Raw genomic sequence first — 21,507 nt, 5'->3', positions numbered from 1 at the left:
CACTTAGTGTTGCCTGTTGACTTCTTTGTATTCCCAAGGTCATGGCTTCTACTAGGACCGTTGGCTCGGGACCTGACCCAAACGGGATGGAACCCCGTTAGCCATGGCTCTATCGGTGAGCTGATGTTCACTGCTCCGTTGTACCACTGGTCTGGTAAGTGAGACAGCGGCTTCACCTTCTACCTCGTGCTGTACAGGGCACTAACGGCGCACGTCTTTCAAACACAAACAGCGGTCAGTGACTCCAGCTCTTGAAACCACAGCTACCGATCCTCTCTCAGACGCCCGCCCCTCCCCGTCCCGCCGGGAGGCCCCGCCCCAGCAGTGCGGGCGCAGGCGCGGAGTGCCGTCGGTGCGGTGCCCGCAGAGAGGTGGCCGCCATGTTGTGCCGCCTGGCCTCGGCGGGCAGGTGAGAGTCGCGCCGCGCCGCCGCTGGGAGGGAGGAGAGGTGGGGGCGCCTTGCTCGCCGCCGCCCTGCAGCGTGAGGGGCGGCCGGGCCCTGGGCTTCCGTGTCTGGGCCGCGGGACGGGGTGGAGGAAAGGGCAGCCCCCGTTGTGCCCTCCATTTCGGGAAGAGGGGGTGGCGGGGCCAGCGATGGTCCCGCGAGGTGCAGCCGAGCCGGGCAGCGCGGCCGAGATCGGCCTCTTGAGGGCTGTGGGATTTCGACCCTTTTTCGTATCAAGGTCACCTGTGCAATGGCCCTCGGGGCTGGCCTTCCTCCCAGCTCAGAGCGCTTCCTGTCGTTACGAAGCAAGAACGTGGGTTAGGAGGTGGCAGCTCTGCATCGAGAAGCCCCTGTATCGGTATCGGTGTCCTTCACGTGGGCAGCTGGCCGTAGCAGGCCAGTGTTTCACTCTGCTGAAGTGGTGAAGCACACCTTTTCTCGTTTCTCATCTAGAAGCAGGGCTGCGTTGGTAGCACCCTTAGGGTGCTCGGTCGCAAGGCAAAAGCACACTCTTCCTGACCTGCCCTACGACTATGGCGCGCTGGAGCCCCACATCAGTGCAGAGATCATGCAGCTGCACCACAACAAACACCACGCCACCTACGTGAACAACCTGAACGTTACGGAGGAGAAATACAAAGAGGCGCTGGCAAAAGGTGCGTATGGCCATCGTCTGCAGGTGAGGAGAGACAGTGTGAGCTGTTGTGGATTTACGCTAGTGACTGGGACCAAAGGCAGAGTCAGTAGGAAGTTGCCCCTGAGAAATACAAGTGATTTGCTTGAATACAGAATGTTAGTTACATGTGAAAGCTTAGAGGTGTTCAGATGGCCTTGTAAGCCTAATAATAATAACTTGTGCAGTTTGAGTTAATGAATGAATGAGGTCTGATGAAGATGCAAGCAAACAAAATTGACTGTTGCTTTGTCATGCTAATGGTGGAGCCAGGAAAGCTGTATTCCAGGGATTAATTAGTGAGGAAGGAAAGTAAAATATAGGAAAGCAGCATATCTGCTACAGATGTCGTTACGGCTGTGTAATGACTAAGGATTCAGCCCCCAATGGAGGCAGAATTTCTGGCTAGCAGAAACATTGCATTTTTTGGACCCTTGGAGGTATTTAAAAGAAAAACAAAAGCCCCCTATCCTTTGGTAGGCTCTCACTGCTTGCTGTTGTTAGTAGTGTTTCTGGAGGTAGAACTTAATATTTCATAAGGATTTTGCTGGAATTACTCTGCAGCGCATTGGTGATGGTCACACATCAAAGCAGGCAAATATTTGCTTGCGGCATTTTTGTGTGTGTTTTGGGTTGGCTTATTGAGTGATATTCTCGTATAGAACATGTAGTATTTGACCCTTATTAGAAAGACTAAGGCCAGGTTTTAGGAAAGGGTAAAGTCTGAACTGCTCCTCTTTTTGTCAGTATTGTCATTCTCTTCCCACACTTGAAAACTGAGCCTGGCCAAAACTACTGCACAACAGTTTGGTTATACTGCAGATCTCATGACTGTTTAATATCTTCTCTGGATAACAGAACCTTGAAACTGACTTTTCAGCAATAGTAAGTAGTTTTCAGATTATCTTTAACGTTTTCTTAAGCTATCTGTGTCTGCTCAAATAACTCAGAAGCTGTCTTGACTTGAATCCATTGTCTCCTGTTACCAGTTCTTCTGAAAATGAGTCTGCTTATCTGTGATAAGGTCCTGCTCAGCAACTAATAAGCTTGTTCCAGAAAACTTTCAGCATAAGCTGGTTCTGATTACTTCTTCATCAGCATGTTCTGTATGATGCCAGTTAAAGGTTATAGTCATAAAACTTATTTTCATTGAAGACTTATGCCTTTGAGCTGTGGTGCTTTACTGTGCTCTGAGAATGGAAAGGAATCATTTAGTCAACTGAGAAACTGAGCTTACAGGTCTCTTGAGCATCTCTTCTGAGCTGAACCTGTCCAGCGTGACTGTATTAAGGAGTGTGGTAAGCTGGAGCAAAGGCCAGGGGCTCTACATACAAGTAGATTCGAGGATACTTTGTGGTATCTTAAGGACAAGTTACCTTTCTCCATCCTCATTTCCAGAGCCAACTTCAGCAGGACTGACTTGACAGTGCCACAAATACTGTGCTTTAAGACAGTGACCAAATGCCATCTCTACCTTGTAGTGGTCTTGGGGAGTAGGTTCCTCTACAGCATGGTGGGATAAACACTAATGAAGACATTACCAATGTCCTGAGTTATTTTTGGATTCCTGGCTCGTAGGATGATGTGGATGAGTTTAGTGTCTTAAAGGCATGTAAAATTCAAGGAGAGTTTCCTGAAAATTCTTTTGAACTGGGCGTGAGAGATATGTCATATCCTCAGCTTGATACCTAAATGCAGCAGGTAGTATCGGTGCTAAAGCAAAGCATTGCATGCTTTGTTCCAGTCCTGTTCCTGTAGGTTTTGTTGCATTGAGTATGATTATGGCTGGAAATGCAGCAGCTAGATATTAGTTACTGGCTTGTTTCTAACTTACAGATATTTTTCTGAATGATACAAGTTAAACTGTCTTGCACCTGAAAATGGATTTTTGCTGGAACAAAATTATTCTTAAGAAAATATTATAGAAAACTGGAGTTTTTTTGTGTCAAGGAAATTCTTAACAATGACAGTGATCACTTCCAGCAAAAAGAGCCAAGGGTTGTGTGATTGAGCACTACTGTGATTTATTTTAACAGAGAATGTTTATTGGGAATGTATATTCTGTATATTGGGAGACCTGTGAGTCGTAGTGGAACTTAACAGCTTCCTCCAGATATTTTATTTCTGTGAGACTTGCAAAGACCATTGTGGTTTCTTAAGGATATGAGGAAATGCTGAGAACTTGTAATTCTATAAACAAAAACAAAACAAAAAAAGCTTTATTAACAGATGCTTCATGTCTGTCCTGAGATGGCTCATTCCTTCCCATGGGAAGACTGCCCTCACTCATTCCTGAAAGAACAGGGGGAGCAGCTGCTGCACTGATTCCATATTTGAGAATGTATTGGAAAAAGTCTCAAACAATTGCAGTGTTCCAATTCTTTAAAAAATAAAAATAACATTCAAAATGCTTGTGTCAAGGTGGTGTAACACCTGTCATAGGGCACAAATGAGTTCTTTAAGGAATATGACATGTTTTGCTTGCAGTTCAGGGCCCTCTGATCTTGAGTGGTACGAGAGTTAGGTTGTATGCAGGGCAGTAAGCAAGGATTGGGATTGTGTGTAAGCTAATCGGATATGCTATGGATGTTTCTTGATGAACCTTGATTTTCTCTTGAAGTCAAGGCCTACCTGGACTGAAAAACTGTGGGGAGTTCACCAATATGAAGCAGTGGTATTTAGGTGCAGAGTTCTCTAGTGTTGAGGAAAATGATCTGGGTCGTTATCTCTTCCTGCAAGTATCTCCCTCCAAAAAAAAACCTCACCCAACCAAACAAAACAATTTTCCTCCCCAAAGTAAATGAAAAAATGTAAGGATAAGAACATCTTGTTTGTGTATTTTCCTGTTGTGCTTGTCAACTCTTTCTGGAGCACACTCTGTTTACCCTCTTTAAGATGTTTAAAAAATTTAAAAATTCTTAGTTTGAAAATCAGCAACAGTGTTCTTGTCTAATAATAGTAATACTGAACAGTTTTCTAGTGCTAGATCCTTATTTCATTCTGGTACTGCTGTTTGTTTTGTTTAGCTGTGGAATGGCAGTAGATACTTCACTACTGTAGATGTAACATGAATTGCCTGATAGGTGGAGTATTGGCACATCACATGCAGTTACAGAGCAAGAAAAGGCCAACGATAAAGAAATCTTTAATGCAGTTTGTCAGTGACTATCTAATGTGTGAGTAACAGTCATAAAACCTGCCTTTTCCATAGGCATGTTGCAGGCTAGTAAGACTTGAAAGATGTGGGGTATTGGTGGAGGCCTAGTAACAACTTAATGACTGCTGTGGTGGTTGTGTTATTATTTATCTATTTATGTTCTGTATCCTCAGGTGATGTTACAGCTCAGGTGTCGCTTCAGCCTGCACTGAAATTCAATGGTGGGGGTCATATCAATCATACCATCTTCTGGACAAATCTTTCTCCCAATGGAGGAGGAGAGCCTAAAGGTTAGTGCTTGTTATGAGTGTTCATTGAGTCAGTCTTAATTGACCAGCAGAACTGATGATCTTTTCTCTCTTTGAAAGAGTTGAAGTCTTTATTTTCTTTATTTTTCTGAGTTTATTTGCCTTTCTATATGACAGCTGCCATAGTTCTGAGGAATTCAGGGTGTTGTTCATGCAAGTGAAAAATATGAAAAGATAACTGTGCTAATTATATTTTCAAAGTTGATTGTCTGGATGATGCAGAATAGTTGACTGTTGCTGTATATTGTCCTTTTCATCTTTATAAGATAAAACACTTATCTATAACCGTGCTAATTGAGATTGCATTCACTTACTCAGTTCACAGGAAGGAAGGAAATGTGCTGCAGACTACCCAGCCTAGTGATTGGATATATGCTCCATTTTCAGTTAGGGATGGCTTAGCAGTTAAAACCCAAAGGATGAAGTCCCCTTTGGGAGGATAGAGAAATGTAATCTACAAGTGATCTGCAATTAAAGGCAGTGGTCTTATAATACAGATCTCACAAGGGCTGCTGTGATACATGCGAGGGTTTTAAATTGAGATGTGTTTCAGATGGCATTCTTGGGGAAGATCATAGAATCAGAGAGGTTGAAAAAGGCCGCTGAGATCATCTAGTCCAACCATTAGCCCATCACTGCGTGCCTATTAAACCGTGTCCCTCAGTACCATACCACATTGCCATGTTTCTCCACCACTTCCTTGGGCTGCTTGTTCCAGTGCTTGACCACTCTTTCAGGGAAGAAGTTTTTCCTAATATCTGACCTGGAAAGATGTGTTAAAGCCTTACCTTTGTCTGTGAAGTTTCTGTGAAAGGTGGTAAGCTTAAAATGTCATCTTTCAGTTCCAGTTGGATGGTTCAAGTCTTCTGTAGGAAGCCTGATGAAACCTGTCTGAAGATGCACCTTCAGCTATCACCAAGAAATTTTTAGATCTGAGGGCAGAAGGAATGAAGAATGCAGAATTTTCCAGCATTGCACTGTACTATTGATAGCACCATGACTGTCTTTGATAACAGCATGTTTGACTACTGTTCTGATTTATTTCTTGACTGCTGTCTGGAGCAGGTTGGGACAAAATTGTTAATGATGCATCTGTACTGTCTAGACAGTTCCTTCAGAGCGCAAATGCGTCCGCATCTCTCTTCTGTTTCCAGGTGATGTCTGGGAATTGAAATATCACTGAACAGGAGGTATTTAACATGTTTCTGTGCTTTTTTTTTAAAGGAGAATTGATGGAAGCCATCAAACGTGACTTTGGTTCTTTCGCAAATTTCAAGGAGAAACTAACAGCTGTATCAGTTGGTGTTCAAGGATCAGGCTGGGGGTGGCTTGGCTATAATAAGGAGCAGGGACGTCTGCAGATAGCAGCCTGTGCGAATCAAGATCCTTTGCAAGGAACAACAGGTCAGATTTCTTTCTTCCTCTTCCACCTTTTGCTAATATCAGAGGCAAATGTATGAGATGTGAGAATATGAGGAAGCATCTGGAAAAGTGAGTATCATTTCCAGCAGAAGCAGAAACAGTTTTTAAAACAGCATTTGTAATGCAGGACTTAGAAATTTTGTGGAGAGTAATAGGTTTTGCTTGCAGACTGTCTAATCAAAAGGGAAATAGATGGGGCATATTGTGAAAGAGCATTGGGCATTAAATTTAGGTTAGGCTCCTCTGGACTGTTTCTGAGTAACAGCAGTAGCTTGCCTGTCAGAGCATTGGGAAGATAAGTGTCTTAGCTTTAGATTGTTTTCTCTTATGAGGATATATTTACAGACCTGATGGTGTAGGCCAGACACCTACACCAGGAGAGGGGAAGATGTGTATAATATTTCTTGTTATGAAACAGGCTAAGCACTTAGAACGTGCTTTTCTACTGTTGATAGTGATGAATGTCAATTAAACAAGGGTTGGATGGGGACAACTCTTAGGGCTAGACAAGCAGCTGAGATCACTTCTAAAGGTATGTTTGTTTGCTTAGAGAGACATAGCAGTGAAGACGACAGCTTGGACACGCTCCACAGAGGAAAGACCTGATCCCCAGTGAGAATCCTGCTGTGATGGCTGTTGTCCAAATCCAGTCACAGATGTCTTTAAAACATGTTCTGTGAAATTCATAGAGAATGATAGGGAATATCATGTGTTTTCCATGTTTACTTTGAACTTCTGCAGTGGTCTGTGCCCTGCTTATCAGTGAGGAAAAAGGAGAAAAAGAACAGTTTTAATGTTGAGACGTAGTATAATGAGTAAATTTCACCCTCTCCCACACACTGAAAACTCCCTACTAAAAATTCAACTAGAAAGATGTTTTAGCACAAAAGCGAGGAAAGCAGTGAAACAGTAACTTACAGTTGAAGTATTGGAAGCAAATACTCATGTCAGGAGACTTCTTTGTGGTGTCCTTGGTCCAGGAAAATACTCGTGTTACTGTGTGTGGAAGATGCAAACTTTTCAAAAATGTCTTCAACTGCTTTCAATTGTGTCTTCAATGAAGTTCTAGGGTATTCATAGGTGTATGTTCTAATAATTTAGTTTATACAGTGTGTGTGGAGAACAGACAGGTCTGTAAAACATTGTAATGAGCACCTGTGTTCTGGAGAGCTCTCTGTTTCTACAGTTGAAGAAATTTGGTAATTACAAAATAAGACTTTGCAGTGGAGCATTTCTTCACAGGCTTAAAAAACTGTTATCCTCCTTTTTTACAGGTCTCATTCCATTGCTGGGAATCGATGTATGGGAGCATGCTTATTATCTTCAGTATAAAAATGTTCGACCTGATTATTTGAAAGCTATCTGGAATGTGATCAACTGGGAGAATGTATCTTCAAGATATGCATCTTGCAAAAAATAAAGTGGAATTCTTGCACAGACTACTACAATGGCACCACTTCTACTTTGGTTTCACTCTTGTAATAGTTTCTGTGGCATACAAATGAATTGCTATAATACAGAAAACACCTAGCTCATCCCGCAAAAGCATTTCATAATCAAGCAACGTCTGCTTGTCTAATCCTATGGAAAGTGTTTGCTTAGGTTTTTGAAGCTTTAAACTCTTGTGCAACAAAGGGAAGAAGACACTTTAAGTGATCTGTTCCATTGCATATAGAAACATAGTTCACTTTGTTGAAGCTTAATGTGATAATGAGTTTCTTTGTTGCACTTAAATGCCTAAGTGGAAACGCACACTTTGTGTTACTATGAACAAATAAAACTCAAAAGAAGAATCTTATGTAACCATCTAACAGACTCGTCTTTGGTAGCAGATGATCTGGTTACTAGATTTGAACAGGGCTGGGGAAGAGTGGTGTTGCAATTTGCTGTTTTACAGGCAATGGAATTTTCTTAGAAACCAAGAAGATAAGAAGCAGAAAATAGACATTGTGGTGCTTGCCTGACTTCTGACAATCTTCAGTCATCCCTACCCTTTTCTGGGTCTCTTGTATGAGATCTTCATGTGGTGTAGCCGCATATTAGCTTTTGAAATGTTGTCTTGGACAAGAGGTTACAGTACTGATCAGAATAAATTGTTTCTACAGGAACTGAATAACAGCATGTGCTACCTGTTTCATGCTACTTGTTTGAATATATCCTGAAACTACTTTTAGCTTTAGAGACCGATTGCATGGATCTGCAGGTATATACTGTCTTTCTATAGCACTGGTCCTGAAGCAGTATTTACAGGTTAAACTTAACACTTGAGGCAGGAATGAAGTACAGTCTGGTATTACAGAAGCATTCTGAAAAGGTCATCAGAAATACATGGGGAGGTTGATGTGTTAGGGTTGCTTTGTTAAATCTGTTGCAGGTAGTTCAGACGCAGTGCTACCGAACATATCTAGTAGCTTGTGCATAACTTTTCTTTGAGCATTTCTGGAATGCTCCCTTAAATTAAGGGTGGATTATCAGAGAAACGAGGAATGTGTTTGCATTACCAGACTGGTAGGCTCCTGTTGTGAAGTATCATGTAAGATTAAAGGTGGAGATGTTAATGAAAATAGGAATGCATTTAATCAGCTGGTGCAGGGAGAGAAACTGCTACCACCATAGGAACAATCTTTAGTCTCTAACCAAAACTTTGAATGTTCATTGTAAATTAAAGTGTGTTGCACAAGGTGGCGTATTTTGCATTTAAAATGTTTGAGGGTTTTGTGTTCTGCTGTGTGATCTTGAGCTGCTTAAGTCTGGATTACCTTACATATTGTTTAAAACATATATTTGTCATAGCTTTCATATCTTTGTTTTCTTCTGGTAGTGAGCGGTGATAAAGTACCTCTACTGGTAATCAGTCTGGCAGCTTTGACTTAGATTAAAAAAAAAAAAAAAAAAAAAAAAAAAAAGAAAGCAAAACCAAAAATCCCAACAAAAGGAACAAAAAAGACAGGCTGTTGAAGGGTCCGTGCCTTTACTGTCCACTTCCACTATAATTCTGGAGGGCTGTTGTGGAAGTCTTTATCATGAATTATGAATCACTGTTCTTCTTAGGAAGCCATGGTCTCCATGGGTAAAGTCTAGCATCACGCTTCTCCTCTGGTGGAAACTTCCATGCAGAAAAAATCACACTTTTAGAGTCACTTTTATGAAATGAATCTAAATATTTGCTTTAATTATTTACTGGGATAAAGAGTTTATTCCTTACTTAGTGTTTGGAGCTGCTGTCTTTCTTCTATGTACTTCAGAATGCTTAAAGTAATTCAAATTGTCATCTGTCCTATGATTTTCCTGATAGATTACTACTAGGCAAATCCTTTTTAAGAATTTAATATTAGTTACAGAAATGCCTAATATTGCTGACAGCTTCTAGGGGAGTAAAGAAACAGTATTTACCATAGCTCGTAGATTGTAGTCCTAGGGATTAGTCACTAGCTACCTGTAGATGTAAAGCTTGATTTAAGCAAGTTTATTGCTGAATGTATATAAAACTTACATTAAAACACATTTGTGTTTTGGGGTTTTTTTTGGTTTTTTTTTCTGCTGTTGGGTTGGCATTTGCATTAGTAAAAGCTGATGCTTAGGTAGTTAGTCTTCAGCTTACTGAGGTCCTGCAGAGAAGCTGGGTTGAGTGGGGTGTAGAGAGAGATGCAGTGGAATTTTTCTAGATGAAGAACAGGAATTTCTGATGAGAGGACAATCTTTTATCTCTTACTTCCAGAGGAAGTACCTTCAAAGTATGGACAAGGCATGTTGTGTTTACCATGGAATCTACCCAGTCAAAGGAAACAGGTGGGTTGTTTTTTTTTCTTTCCTATTGGGACTACATAATGTGAAATACCACATAGCCAAGAGATACGACAGTCTTCCCTAAAAATAAGCAAATGCTGAGGCAACACTTTGTTAACAAATGCCATAATGCAGGTACTAGCAGGTATCAGGTTGGTACTGTGTGCTCTTAGAGCAAAGATGAATGTGCCTGAGTGCTGATGGTCTAAGAGAGAATGTTTAAGCTGTGCAGGAAGCCTGCATTATCTTCAGGCCAAGAGGGTACAAACCACGGAGATCTCAGGCAGCACCAGCTCTTGTTGGAGCTCTGAAGCTCAGCACATGCTGGTGAGGCTCAGTCTGTGCTGTGTTCCTGCTTAAAAACAGACTTCTGCTTACAGTCAGCTGGTGAGCCTGTCCCGATGTCTGCTCATAGCAAGTTAAAAGCTGTATACAAACAGGAATGTTTGTGGAACATGGAGGAAATTTAGTAAATGTTGAAGGCATACACTAAGAAACAGTGAAGCAATGAAAATATTCAGTGCCTGTTCCACTTAACAATTACAAAGGACTGGTGCCGTGTGTGTCTTGTGAAGGAAGGGCTTGGTAAGCTAATTTAACTCCAGTCTTCTGTGAAATCTTGAAGAAGTGTTTCTTAAGACATTTGACCTGGAGTACATTATAGCAAAATAAATTTAAAGTGCTGCTATGTATTTCTGCTAACGTTTTAACAGTCCTATTGCAGTGCCTTGCAGTAATTGGTCAATGTGACTTACAGTGGAAAAGACTTCTGTTTGCACTCACATCTAATGCTGAGCAGGTAATATACTGTTAATAGGCGTAACGTGCCTTTTTATTGAAGTGCCTTCCGCTTAACCATTAAAAATGATGCCCTTAAATTTCACCTAGCTGCTATTACCTCTTTGATTTAAAGTGTGACGCTTCCAGACAGGTTCCTGGTAGGTGTGTGTGTGCGGCTGCAGAGTTGGAACCGCTCCTGTCGCGGAGAACCAGAGCTGTGCACTCACCGCTAAGTGGGGCTGTGTACCTACTTTGTGAGTAGGGTTTCTCAGCAGTGTTTCCAAGGGGCAGATGGATAAAGTAGCACGGGAAGGGAGCTGCTTGGGCTGCTGCTTCCACTTTGTAAATAGGGCGACTCTTGTTACTGAGGAGGTAGCATGTGGGAAGGAGACAGTACTGCTGTAGAGAAGACAATAAATGTAGGCAAGTATGGGTCTTCCTGTAACTGGAGGCAGGCATGCAGAGCCTAGAGATACTACTAGTTAAAATAAAGATGTTTCTAGGATTTCCACCTGGTTGCCTCATTATGGTCTAGCTTTGTCTACATGGGGATGTGCATTGTCTGTGACATCCTGAGCAGTCTTTCAAACACAGAGATTTAACAGCAGGGTGTGAAGTCTCTTGCATTGCTGCTGTTAAGACAAGTTTGCAAAGAACTCAGGCTACTTGAGGCACTGAGGTTTTACAGTTACAGTTGTGCTGCCTTGCAGAGAGGTTGCTACTCCGCAAAAACTCCTGTTTTTCACTGGGTCTTCTCACCTGAAGAGATGAGTACAGCAGCAAATCAGCAAACCTCCTGCTCTGAGTCTTCCCTGGGACAGAGCTAGTTTCCAGCTTATCCTTACAGTACTACAGAAACTGAACTCGAGCGGACCTGTCCCAATGGGTTTTTAAGCATCTCTCTGGATTGATGGTAGTCCCTGGAACACAGAGAACTTGCTGCAATGAATGGAAGGTCTGTCCAGGTCTGTCTTCAGTTGGACTACAATTCCTTTATCTTCTTCCTAACTTTTTTGTTCCAGAGAGGAGCCAAGTCAACCTCGTTGGACTTTTCCCTGGCTGAGCTAAAGTACCGTTTTTAGGACTGCCTTCAGAGCAAGCTCTGCAGTGCTTTTGTACTTGGCAGCTGTGTCCATTCCCATCCGCTGCTTCATACTGCGTGCGTCTCAGAGGCTTGTCCCTTAGGCCACTGGATGTAATTATAAAACCTTCTGATCTAGGAATGAGTAGCATAGTGATTCAGGTACTGTTATCAATAAGTTTTGCAGTGCTGTCAGTATTAGAAGACAATATTGCACAGGAATTCCATTTTTTCCTTTATTTATTCTTTTTTCGTAAAAGTTTTCATGCTGTTATTGTAGAGATTTTTTTTGTCACAGTGGAACTCGAATGTGTTGGAGGTCTGGAAACCAGAAGATACATAGAAAGAACATCTGTTAATGTAAGAGTCTGGATTTGAAGGTTATCCTGCAATTCTGAGAAAAGCTAATTCATACTATTACAGAGTTTGGCTTCAGCAAGAATGTTAATGTTGCCATTTCTGTTATGACTCTAGAAATTCTGACCTGAAGTAACTAAAAGAAAGGGCTCCTGGTTTGCAGCAGTTTTGAAATTTGGCTATGGTGAATACTGGCGAGAATAAAATAAGTCTGTCTGTATTTCCAGGAATCCAGTAGCTCACCAGGCCCTACAGCTGCCAGTGAAGTCTGATGTTCCTGTCTGTCCCAACAGCTGTCATGGGCTTTGAGCCTCTGACTTCTCCAAAGATCTTTCAAACAGAGCTGTTTCAAAGAAAGTTTTGGGACTCACCAAGGTAGCATTTAGGAAAGTTCTCTCCACCATCTCTGATACCTGTATTTTGAATAATTTTCACTTGGCTATTTCTAGCCACTCTCATCCCTTAAGCAGAATACTGTTGAGAAAGATGTGGGAGGAGGGGAAATGCAAGGTTTCAGAGGATGCATTGTGGAACTATTTTTGTCTTCTCCCTCCCATAAAAGATGCACACAGACCTGACTAACAAGGCACTCTGGCTGAAGAGAGCTTGACACTTAGGTCCTTGGTATGTTGTAGTTTATTTCCCCAGCTGATGAAACAAACTTCTAATGTTTGGTTACCCCACCTCCACTCAAGATTTCAGACTATTTCAAAAGACCTTGGATTTGATTACAATAACTTGTATGGATGTTTTCAAGGTAGAAATGCTCATGAGTTTTTACCTATTCATGCTTCTTACAAAAGAACAAGGATCACAAAACCAAAATTTTCACTCAGGTTTTCGGGGAAGGATGGAGGACTGTTATTTCCCAGAGCTAAGTGTGGGCTTGATGCCTGTTTGCATAACTAAATAAGACAGGAACAATAAACTGGAATTAGCCTGTCTGAAGGTCAAAAGCTCCAGAGGGAGTTCTTCCCTTGTCTACATGGGATCCAGGTCAGTTAAAAGCAGTTTAAAGCCAGAACTGCTGCTTTTTCTACGTTATCTAGCTGGGAATTGGAGTTGTTCCTGGATTTTGTTTTATCATAAGCATAAATTGTAGTACTTAAGTGGTTGTTGTTGTCCATCTGTTGATACTCATTGCTGTTCCAGTTGCATTCTCTGCAGCTGTTTTAGAACTGTGCAATGCACGTTGTGTGTGACATGGAAAGCCATGCTTTTCATAGGTGAAAGCACAGGATATTAATTGGAATGGAATGTTGTTGTTCCAAATGTGTTTGTCTGGCATAGGCATTGGGATGGATACAGGTGTGAGCTGGTGAGCTTCAGTCTTGAATGTGATCCTTAAAAAGTAACATCTGCTGCTTCTGAGTCTGGGCCTAATTTACCCAGATTTTTCTCCAGTGAGCTCTGATTTCAGCTTCACTAAAAGGAATTGTGCTTCTGTGGCCTCAAGTGAAGTATCCCAGGATGTATCTCATGTTGGGGTGCAGGACTGTGCCATCAAAGCTTTCCTTTGCCTGAGCTGTTTGCATCAGCAGCTAGAATGTCTCAATGGTGCTATGATCTTCCCACTGTGTTTATTACTCCAAATCACGTGGAGCTCACTGCAAGTTTTGCATGGGCAACAAAAGCAAAGCTTTCCTTTGCCAGCTGGCAATCTGATGCCAAATGCTGCACCCAGGAGTGTTTTTGGGGCCAGCTGCAGGGGGATGATGTAGGCTGGGTCTCTGGGCAGGTCCCAGTGTGGAGGCAATGATGCAGGAAAGTCCTCATCTGACTGCTGCTCACTTGGAACTTCTTGCAGATGCTGAGCTGGGCCTGACATCTGAAAATCCTAGCTGTGCTGCCCAGTTATGGATCTTTGAAGATTATAGATTTGAAGGGGCTGATGTGTATGTGCTTGAACATGTCGTCATAAGCTTATATGTCTGTGTTGTTCTGTTTACCACTACTGGGTGCTTACAGAAAAGATGGCAGAAAAAACAGCTGATCGCAACTTACTCTTGCAATCCAACATCTGCCTGCCAGACTCAAGAGCAGTGTAATCCCTGCTCGTGTGGTTTTCATACTTAGATTTCCCACTAAGAGCGAGTGCTGGAGAGGATCTCACCCCCTGTGGCAGAGGGCAAGCTGACAATGTATTGGCAGGATAGAAGGTATCTACCATTGGACCTTGTTTACAAGCCAGCATTACCAGATTAATCAGAGTGGCAGTATATGTGTATTGTTCTTGTACTGCCTTGTTACTGAAGCCTTGGCCTAAGAAAGCTATTGATTGGGCTGGAATTGCTTTTGTGGTTACCAAGGCAGGTCGTAGAGGTGAAATAGTGGTTCTGTGCATTCATGAGTCACAAAAAATGAAGGCCAGTGGGTGTATTACAGGTCAGGTCAGGCAGGATCTCCACCCTTCACTGCAGTAATTTCCAGATGGGGCTCTGATAATGAACAGTTTTCCTGTTAGCCACTGAACTGATTTCAGAGAAATAAAAGAAATGTTGTTTTCTTCCCCCTGCAGTGAGATGAGACCTTGTACCTTCTCTTGAGTTATTTCTGGATGACAGCACCATTCATTGGAAAAGCTTCAAGGTGGGTGCTGTAGCTTCACCTCTGCTGTCTGGGTGGTAGTCTGTTAGGATGTTCCTTAAAAATGCAGAAGAAAACCAGTGAATTCTTTTGTGCTTATGCAGACCTAATGTGCATCTGCCACCAGAATGCTCTTTCTGGCCATCCAAGTAGCATTCTGGAGATGATGAAATCTGAGTTCCTGCAGACAAAATTTTGGAAATGTTTGGTAGCATTCAGACAGATATGACCCTCTCCGGCCCATGCCTGAGCTACTCACCTAAAATGAGGTGGTGGTTTTGGAAATAAATAAGTAAATACTGCAAACAGTATACTCAGTGCGCAAGGGAAGCTGTGTGCTCACACCATGGTCTCATTCCTCATTCCACGCCACTTAGCCTCATGTCCTCTTTCTGGCTCCAACTGCTTGATGTCTTCAGACGAATTGGCAAGACATTTTGAATCAGTCAACATCTGACATTCAGTAAATAAGTTATGTGCTTCCTCAAGTCTTGCCCAGGGCATTTTCCAGCTCTTTTCTGTTGGTTTGAAAGGGGAACAGAAATGGAGTACATTTTTTAACTCAGTCATAGAATGCTTAATGGCAGCTAAACAAGAACTCTGATTTAGTGGTTTTCAACAGAATCAAATTTAGACTTCATGTCTACAGATATGTAGACGGCAGAGTCGGTGTTGCTGGTTTTCATTTTTTTCCTTCCCCAAAATAATATACAATGAATTAGTTCATCTCATGTTAGTGTGGCCATCGTGGAGGCAGCTGGCAGTGACGTTTGGGTTATACTAGCTTGAGTGCAAAATTAAATATAGTGTCAAGTAGGAATCAGCAACATGAAAAACAAAGGGAAAAAAAGAGGAAGAAACTTCATGGAAAATTGCAGGTCAAAATGAGAGAGCTGTTGGAAAGTTACATCACTGGTATTTTATGTTAACATTTTTCAAGTTAAAACAGAGACTACAGGCTGAAAATTAGCATAATTTTCAGGGGGAATAAAAGCAACACAATGTCCTGGATGAGGGAATGAACTCCATCCTCAGCTAGACTGCTGGTGATACAAAGCTGAGAGGAGCTGCTGACACACTGGAAGGCTGTGCTGCAATTCAGTGAGAGCTGAACAGACTGGAGAGTTGGGCAGTGAGCAACCTGATGAGGTTGAACAAGAGAAGTGTAGAGTCTTACACCTAGGGAGGAATAACTGCGTGCAGCAGTAGAGGTTAGGAAAGGAGCTCTACAAAGAAGAATCTGGGTGTCTCTAGGTCAGCAGGTTGGCCATGAACCAGCAGTGTGCCTTTGTGGCCAAGGACAATGGTGAGGTGCGTTAAAAAAAGTGTGGCCAGCAGATTGAAGAAGGTGATCCTACCCCTCTACTTTGCCCTTGTGAGGCCACAGGATGTACTGTGTCCAGTTCTGGGCTCCTCAGTTCAAGAAAGACAGGAAACTTCTGAAGAGAGTCCAGAGGAGGGCCACAAAGATGATGAGGGGCCTGGAGCATCTCCCTTACGAGGAAAGGCTGAGACATCTGGGTCTGTTCAGTGTGGGGAAGACTAAGAGGAGATTTTATCAATGCTTATAAATACCTCGTGGGTAGGAGTCAAGTGGACAGGGTCTGGCCTGGACCTTTTTGATGGTGCTCAGTGACAGGACAAGGGGCAAAGGGCACAAACTAGAACACATAAGGAAAAATTTTGCTTTGTGGGTGACAGAGCACTGGAAGAAGCTGCCCAGAGGGGTTGTGGAGTCTCCTTCTCTGGATATACTCAAAACCCACCTGGATGCTTTCCTGTATCACCTATTCTAGGAACCTGCTTTAGCGGAGTGTTGCACTAGATCCCCAGAGATCCCTTCCAACCCTTGTGATTCTGTGAATGCAATCTCAACCTCTCATGGAGAAATGATTGGAAGAGACAAAGAAGAGATCCTCTGTTTTGTCTTTTGTACCTATATAATAGTTCAGTTGGAGAGGACCTTCAAAGGTCACTGAGTCCAACTACCTGGTCACTTCAGATCTAACAGGAAGTTAAAGGATATTATTGAAGACACTGTCTGAATATCTCTTGACAACAGCCTCCAGCAGTGTTAGTACAAAGGAAATTATTTAATCTTCTATAATAACTTCATGACGGAAGATTTGAAGCTGTTCACAGAAGTCAGTATGACGAATGTCTACCCAAAACTACCCATCCATCTACTTCGACCTTATCAGTCAAGGAGCAGAAACCAGAAAAAATTTGCTGTTCCTGCTAAATCACGTCTGATTCGCGTGCAGTTAGAGAAAGCACGGATACCTTGAGTAATGTTTTATATATTTGAATTGGGAATCGAAAGAGACCTTAGGGGCTCCATCCAAAACGGCGCCAGTCTATGAATGTCTGATTGATAATGCTGGATTAGAACAGCTATGAGCAGATGGGCTGTGAACTCTTCTTCCATTGCAATTTAACAAATTAGTGTTAAGAAAGTTAATTTGGCAAAAAGTTCTGCTTAAACAATTACTGCTGGGTCTGCAGTATTGTCTAGAAGGTCATTCCCTGAATCGTTGGCCTGAGATGAAATTTATATTAAAAGAAGAATCTTTGCAAGTAGGGCCCAGAGACCATTAATTGGCTTTGTGTAGGACAGATGATGCTGTCTGCTTGCTTTCCCTAAGGCACAGCCATAAATATTGCTGTAGTAATGTGAGATCATAGAAAAATCTGACGTAGTTTTAGCTCTGTGAGGGACATTGTTTCAGAAGAAGCTTGAATAGCAGTATGTGTTCTCTAATAAGGAGATCTGGTTCATCTTATCAAGATTACCTAGTTAATATATTGGCTACAGCTGAAGTATTTTTGCACATATGGACAAAAGTTCACATCCACTGTCTAGAAGAGGGTATATAAATATGCTCCTGTAAGATGAATGGGTGATGCTGGCAAAATACTGCTATGTTGCACACAAGTACTCATATTCTGAAGATACCTGCCACATAATTACCGTGTGTTTGAACATAATCAATCATGTCATGGTTTAGTTTATGCAAGGATTCATATGAAATGGATGATCACAGTGTCTCTTTGTGTTTTAAAACTTAATTTTCAGATATTTTTCATTTATTTCTCTATTTCCACCTCATTAGCTTTATACGTTATCTTTCTCCTGTATAAGAAGTTTAGGGCTCTGATCCAATCTTTGCCTCCCTCTTATTAATTTGCATGATCCTGCAGATTATCCCGGGATGCCTGTGGCTCTTCTGAGCCTCTGTGCTGAAGTGAATGGAACCACTGAATATTCCAAGGTCAACTTAATCCCATAGGATACATGAATTCCTCACAAACAGACATGATCTCTGCTCTCAAAACAGCAACTAATTCCCTAATTCCCAATTAAATCATGCTGATGTAATATAACTTTTTTTTTTTTTTTTTTTTTTTTTTTCCAGTAGACTAAGTAGTGTGGATAGGAAACTCTCATGAGAAAACTAAAAAACTGTAGTACTAATGTGGACAGAGGATTCATATAGCTATGAAGTTGAATTATTTGTAGTGAACAGTGGGGTTTTCTCTAAACAAACAAATAAGAAAAATACCCAGCATCTAATTAATGTCTTCACAAGCCAGTTTCAACTCTCACTGACTGTATGGACATGAGCACCACCCAAGGGTGAGATTTTTCTTGATGCTACTCTATGAGCCTGCTTTAATTCTCCTCTCCTTTGTGATAATAATATTGGTGCTCTCAAACCTCCTTGTCATGCCTTCACCAGTACCAGTGATGCTTAATTCTCTCGTTTACCCACCAAAGCATCCCATGAGCTCTGCAAAGAATCTCAGGATGTTGTTTTCTGTAGAAAGGAAGCTAAGAGAAGTGGTGTCCTAGAGAGAGCTCAGAAATAGTTCTTGGTGATCATGTTGCAGCTTCAGAAAAGGCTGAAGTGAAAAGCCTTCTGTCAGAAGCAGACGCTCTAAAACCACAAATGCAATGCCTAACAAAAGCTCCATGGCTATGGAGGGACAGCTGGCTGGCACGTTTTTTCTTCTCTACGCAGAGTAAGTGTATTGCTGCTCAGAGAGGAAGTGTACTCCATCAAAACACAGCTTTTCTTCCACTGCAGCACATGGAATTTGCTCTACAAAGAATTAGAGTGGAGCACTTCTCATGCCTTTCACAGATTTTATGCTAAACAATTCTTCTGGGTCCACGGAGAAGCCAAAGGCACTGATCTTTTGGCTAATGACTACACAGAAGTCTGCGGAGAAGTATCCTGCTGTTGTGCAAGGTGGGCTCCACCCTGAGAGCTGCCTTCTGTAAATCTGGGATAGCGTTGTTGCAGCAGGTGACTTCTCTTGTTGGTTCCTGGGAACAAGCCTGCTCTGTCACATGTGACCATGCCACCTCTCTTGGAGCCTTTCAGGCTGCTTTCCTTCCCAGCTTCTGTTTTGCTGGTAGGCGTTAAATCAGAGTGGCAGTTGGCCAGCTATGCTCTTTAAGAATAGTACTTAGTGTAACGTTACCTTTTTGGCCAATATTTTTTAAAATGTACTACACTTCTTTTCTATAATAGCCATAACTGTTGGAAGAAAAATGCAAAAATGAAGCAAACTGGAAAGCTAGGAAGTATAAACGTAAATTTGTAGCCTATGTGAAGTTATTCAGTGGTGTGATTTTTCAGTAACAATCCTTGTGTGAAGGGCTGATTTATTTTTTTTTTCAGTAGTAAGAAAGTCATTTGACAAATCCAAACTGAAAAGAGAAGAAAATTACACTCCCTTATGAATTGCCAAGTGAGTACATAATAGCTGTACTTATTTTATTAGCCTTCTGACCTTTCCTTTCTCTGATGAGGTTTCTTTTTCCTATTAGCTCTACTAGGATGTCTACTGAGATGGCAACAAAACAAACACTGTTTTTGTTGGCTAATTCATTTTTTTCTCTGTGTGGGGATCACAGACATGGAGGCCATGAGCCGGTGCCTGCTTTGCAGCATGCATGACAGCCACCCTGTGCCATTGGGTACTGGGAAGGACACTGCTGTGTTGAGGGCAGCGCATCTATTCTCGCGCAGCAATTTAGGTCATGCTTGACTTGGAGCCTGCAAGCAGTTTCCTTGCCTCCAATGGAGGAGTGTCATTTTGTTTGACACCGTTCATGTATTTTTGCCCTGTCCCTGGAGGTGTTCAAGGCCAGATTGGATGGGGCCCTTGGCAGCCTGGTCTAATATTAAATTTGGAGGTTGGTGGCCCTGCATGTGGCAGAGGGGTTGGAGATTCGTGATCCTTGAGGTCCCCTCCAACCCTGGCCATTCTGTGATTCTGTGATATGGCATTTCTTCGCTTTTTTTTAGCAGCTGCTCCACAACATCTCTTTTTCTGGAAATTATTAGTGCCAGACTGTGTGGGAAGGGCTTGGTACTTCTTGTCCCTGCTGTTTCTGGAGAAGACTGTTTTGCTGTGAAGTGCTACTGGAGAGAAATGGGTGAGATAACTGTGGCAGCGTTTGCCCAAAGTCCTGGGTTTGGCGTCCTTAATTTACCGATCAGTGTAACCAACTGCTCAGCATCAGCGGAACCAACTGTTTCAACATTTTCTACTGAAGCAGTAAGGGTTGGCTCTCATGCTGCCATAGAGCAGGACTATGGAATTTTTGGACTTATATGGAAATCTGAGGAAACTTCAGAAATAATTCTGGAATATGCCCAGCAGACTGCATGGTAACAGAGGAGCTGGCTGAAGAATTTATAGCTGTGGAGAGAGAATAATAATCTTTTACTAAAGAAATGTTGATCCAAGGAAGGGAAAAAACAACTCAGAAAGCTAATGGAGAATCTATCAATTATTTTTTCTCTGGTGGGTGACTTATGTGGGACCTATACCCATAAATCACAGAAATAACACAAACAGCTGAAATTAACCAGAATTTGGGATGAGGATCTCACCAGCTTTGTATAATGCCAAGATTGCAGTGCTGTGTTGTTCTAATGTCAGTCACTTCTAGCAGATAAGGTTGCATGTAAACCACAACCCATCTGCAATTTCAGAAGGGCCAAACCAACCGGTTTAGGAATGGCTAAATTGCTACTTCTCAAGTTTAAGTGGCAGCTTGATAAATGGGACCTATTTGATGTTAACTCCAGGCAAGTTAGCCAATTTTTCTTTAGTTTAGCCTAAGGGAAAAAGCATATTAAATCTTTGCATGTTGACATTTAAAGTCTTTTCAGAACAATATCACACCATTTTAGAATTTAAGGTTGAATCAGTTGCTGTTATACATTTACTCTGTGGAATTACTTTGTTCTATTAATTTATTCCCAGATTCTTTTACTACTCAGGAACCTTAGTTACTTGCCATGATCCATAGTACTAGACACTTTCAAACACAGTGCCAGTTAAAAAAAGGAAAAAAAGAAAAAAGAAAAAAAGAAAATTCACCTTGCTCTCTTTCTGTGTCCAATAGATAACTGGAAAAAAAAATGTGCAGCAGCTGCATATGTTGTTGCATGCCAGGTATCTTTCAATTATTGTGTCAAGGTCTTGCCTGCAGCCCTAGCAGCCATGTTCACCTCTTTGTGATTTAATGTTTGATCTCACCTCCCCATATTTTTGAGCATTCTGTAATGATGCTGGTCATGGGCAGAACAGCAGAGACCACATTTCCTCTAGGCCTGTGGCACTAAGAGTTAAGCCAGCATGAAGCTGATGTGGACTATTTCAGTGTTGGTGTTGAGAGGAACTTTAGGAATTGCCTTTTAGGAGCTGTTGCCCAGAAGGCCCCAGTAGTTGAAAGAATGGTTAAGAATGTCTTCAGCTGTTTTTCCTTTCTGTTTCATACATCTGATGCAGGCTTGTTATTGGAGTTCCCATGGAGCACCTCACCACAACAATACTGGTGTGAACAAGTAACTATCCTGTTCTATGTTAGCCTCCTAAGTGCTGTTCTTA

General features: G+C 42.0%; 1 protein-coding gene across 1 annotated transcript; it reads left to right on the top strand.

Annotated features, from left to right (window-relative positions):
- The first annotated feature begins 276 nt into the window (after positions 1 to 276).
- SOD2 (superoxide dismutase 2) lies at positions 277 to 7,803 on the top strand. Its single transcript, XM_052681438.1, has 5 exons — positions 277 to 409; positions 899 to 1,101; positions 4,449 to 4,565; positions 5,808 to 5,987; positions 7,280 to 7,803. Exons 1-5 carry the CDS (start codon positions 381 to 383, stop codon positions 7,423 to 7,425), a joined length of 675 nt encoding a protein of 224 aa, XP_052537398.1. The 5' UTR covers positions 277 to 380; the 3' UTR covers positions 7,426 to 7,803.
- Positions 7,804 to 21,507: the final 13,704 nt, after the last annotated feature.

The sequence above is a fragment of the Tympanuchus pallidicinctus genome, unplaced genomic scaffold, assembly GCF_026119805.1.
Source record: "Tympanuchus pallidicinctus isolate F22 unplaced genomic scaffold, pur_lepc_1.0 scaffold1, whole genome shotgun sequence".
NCBI lineage: Eukaryota > Metazoa > Chordata > Aves > Galliformes > Phasianidae > Tympanuchus > Tympanuchus pallidicinctus.
The sequence above is the reverse complement of the archived record's forward strand: the minus strand, read 5'-3'. Positions and strand labels throughout refer to the sequence as shown.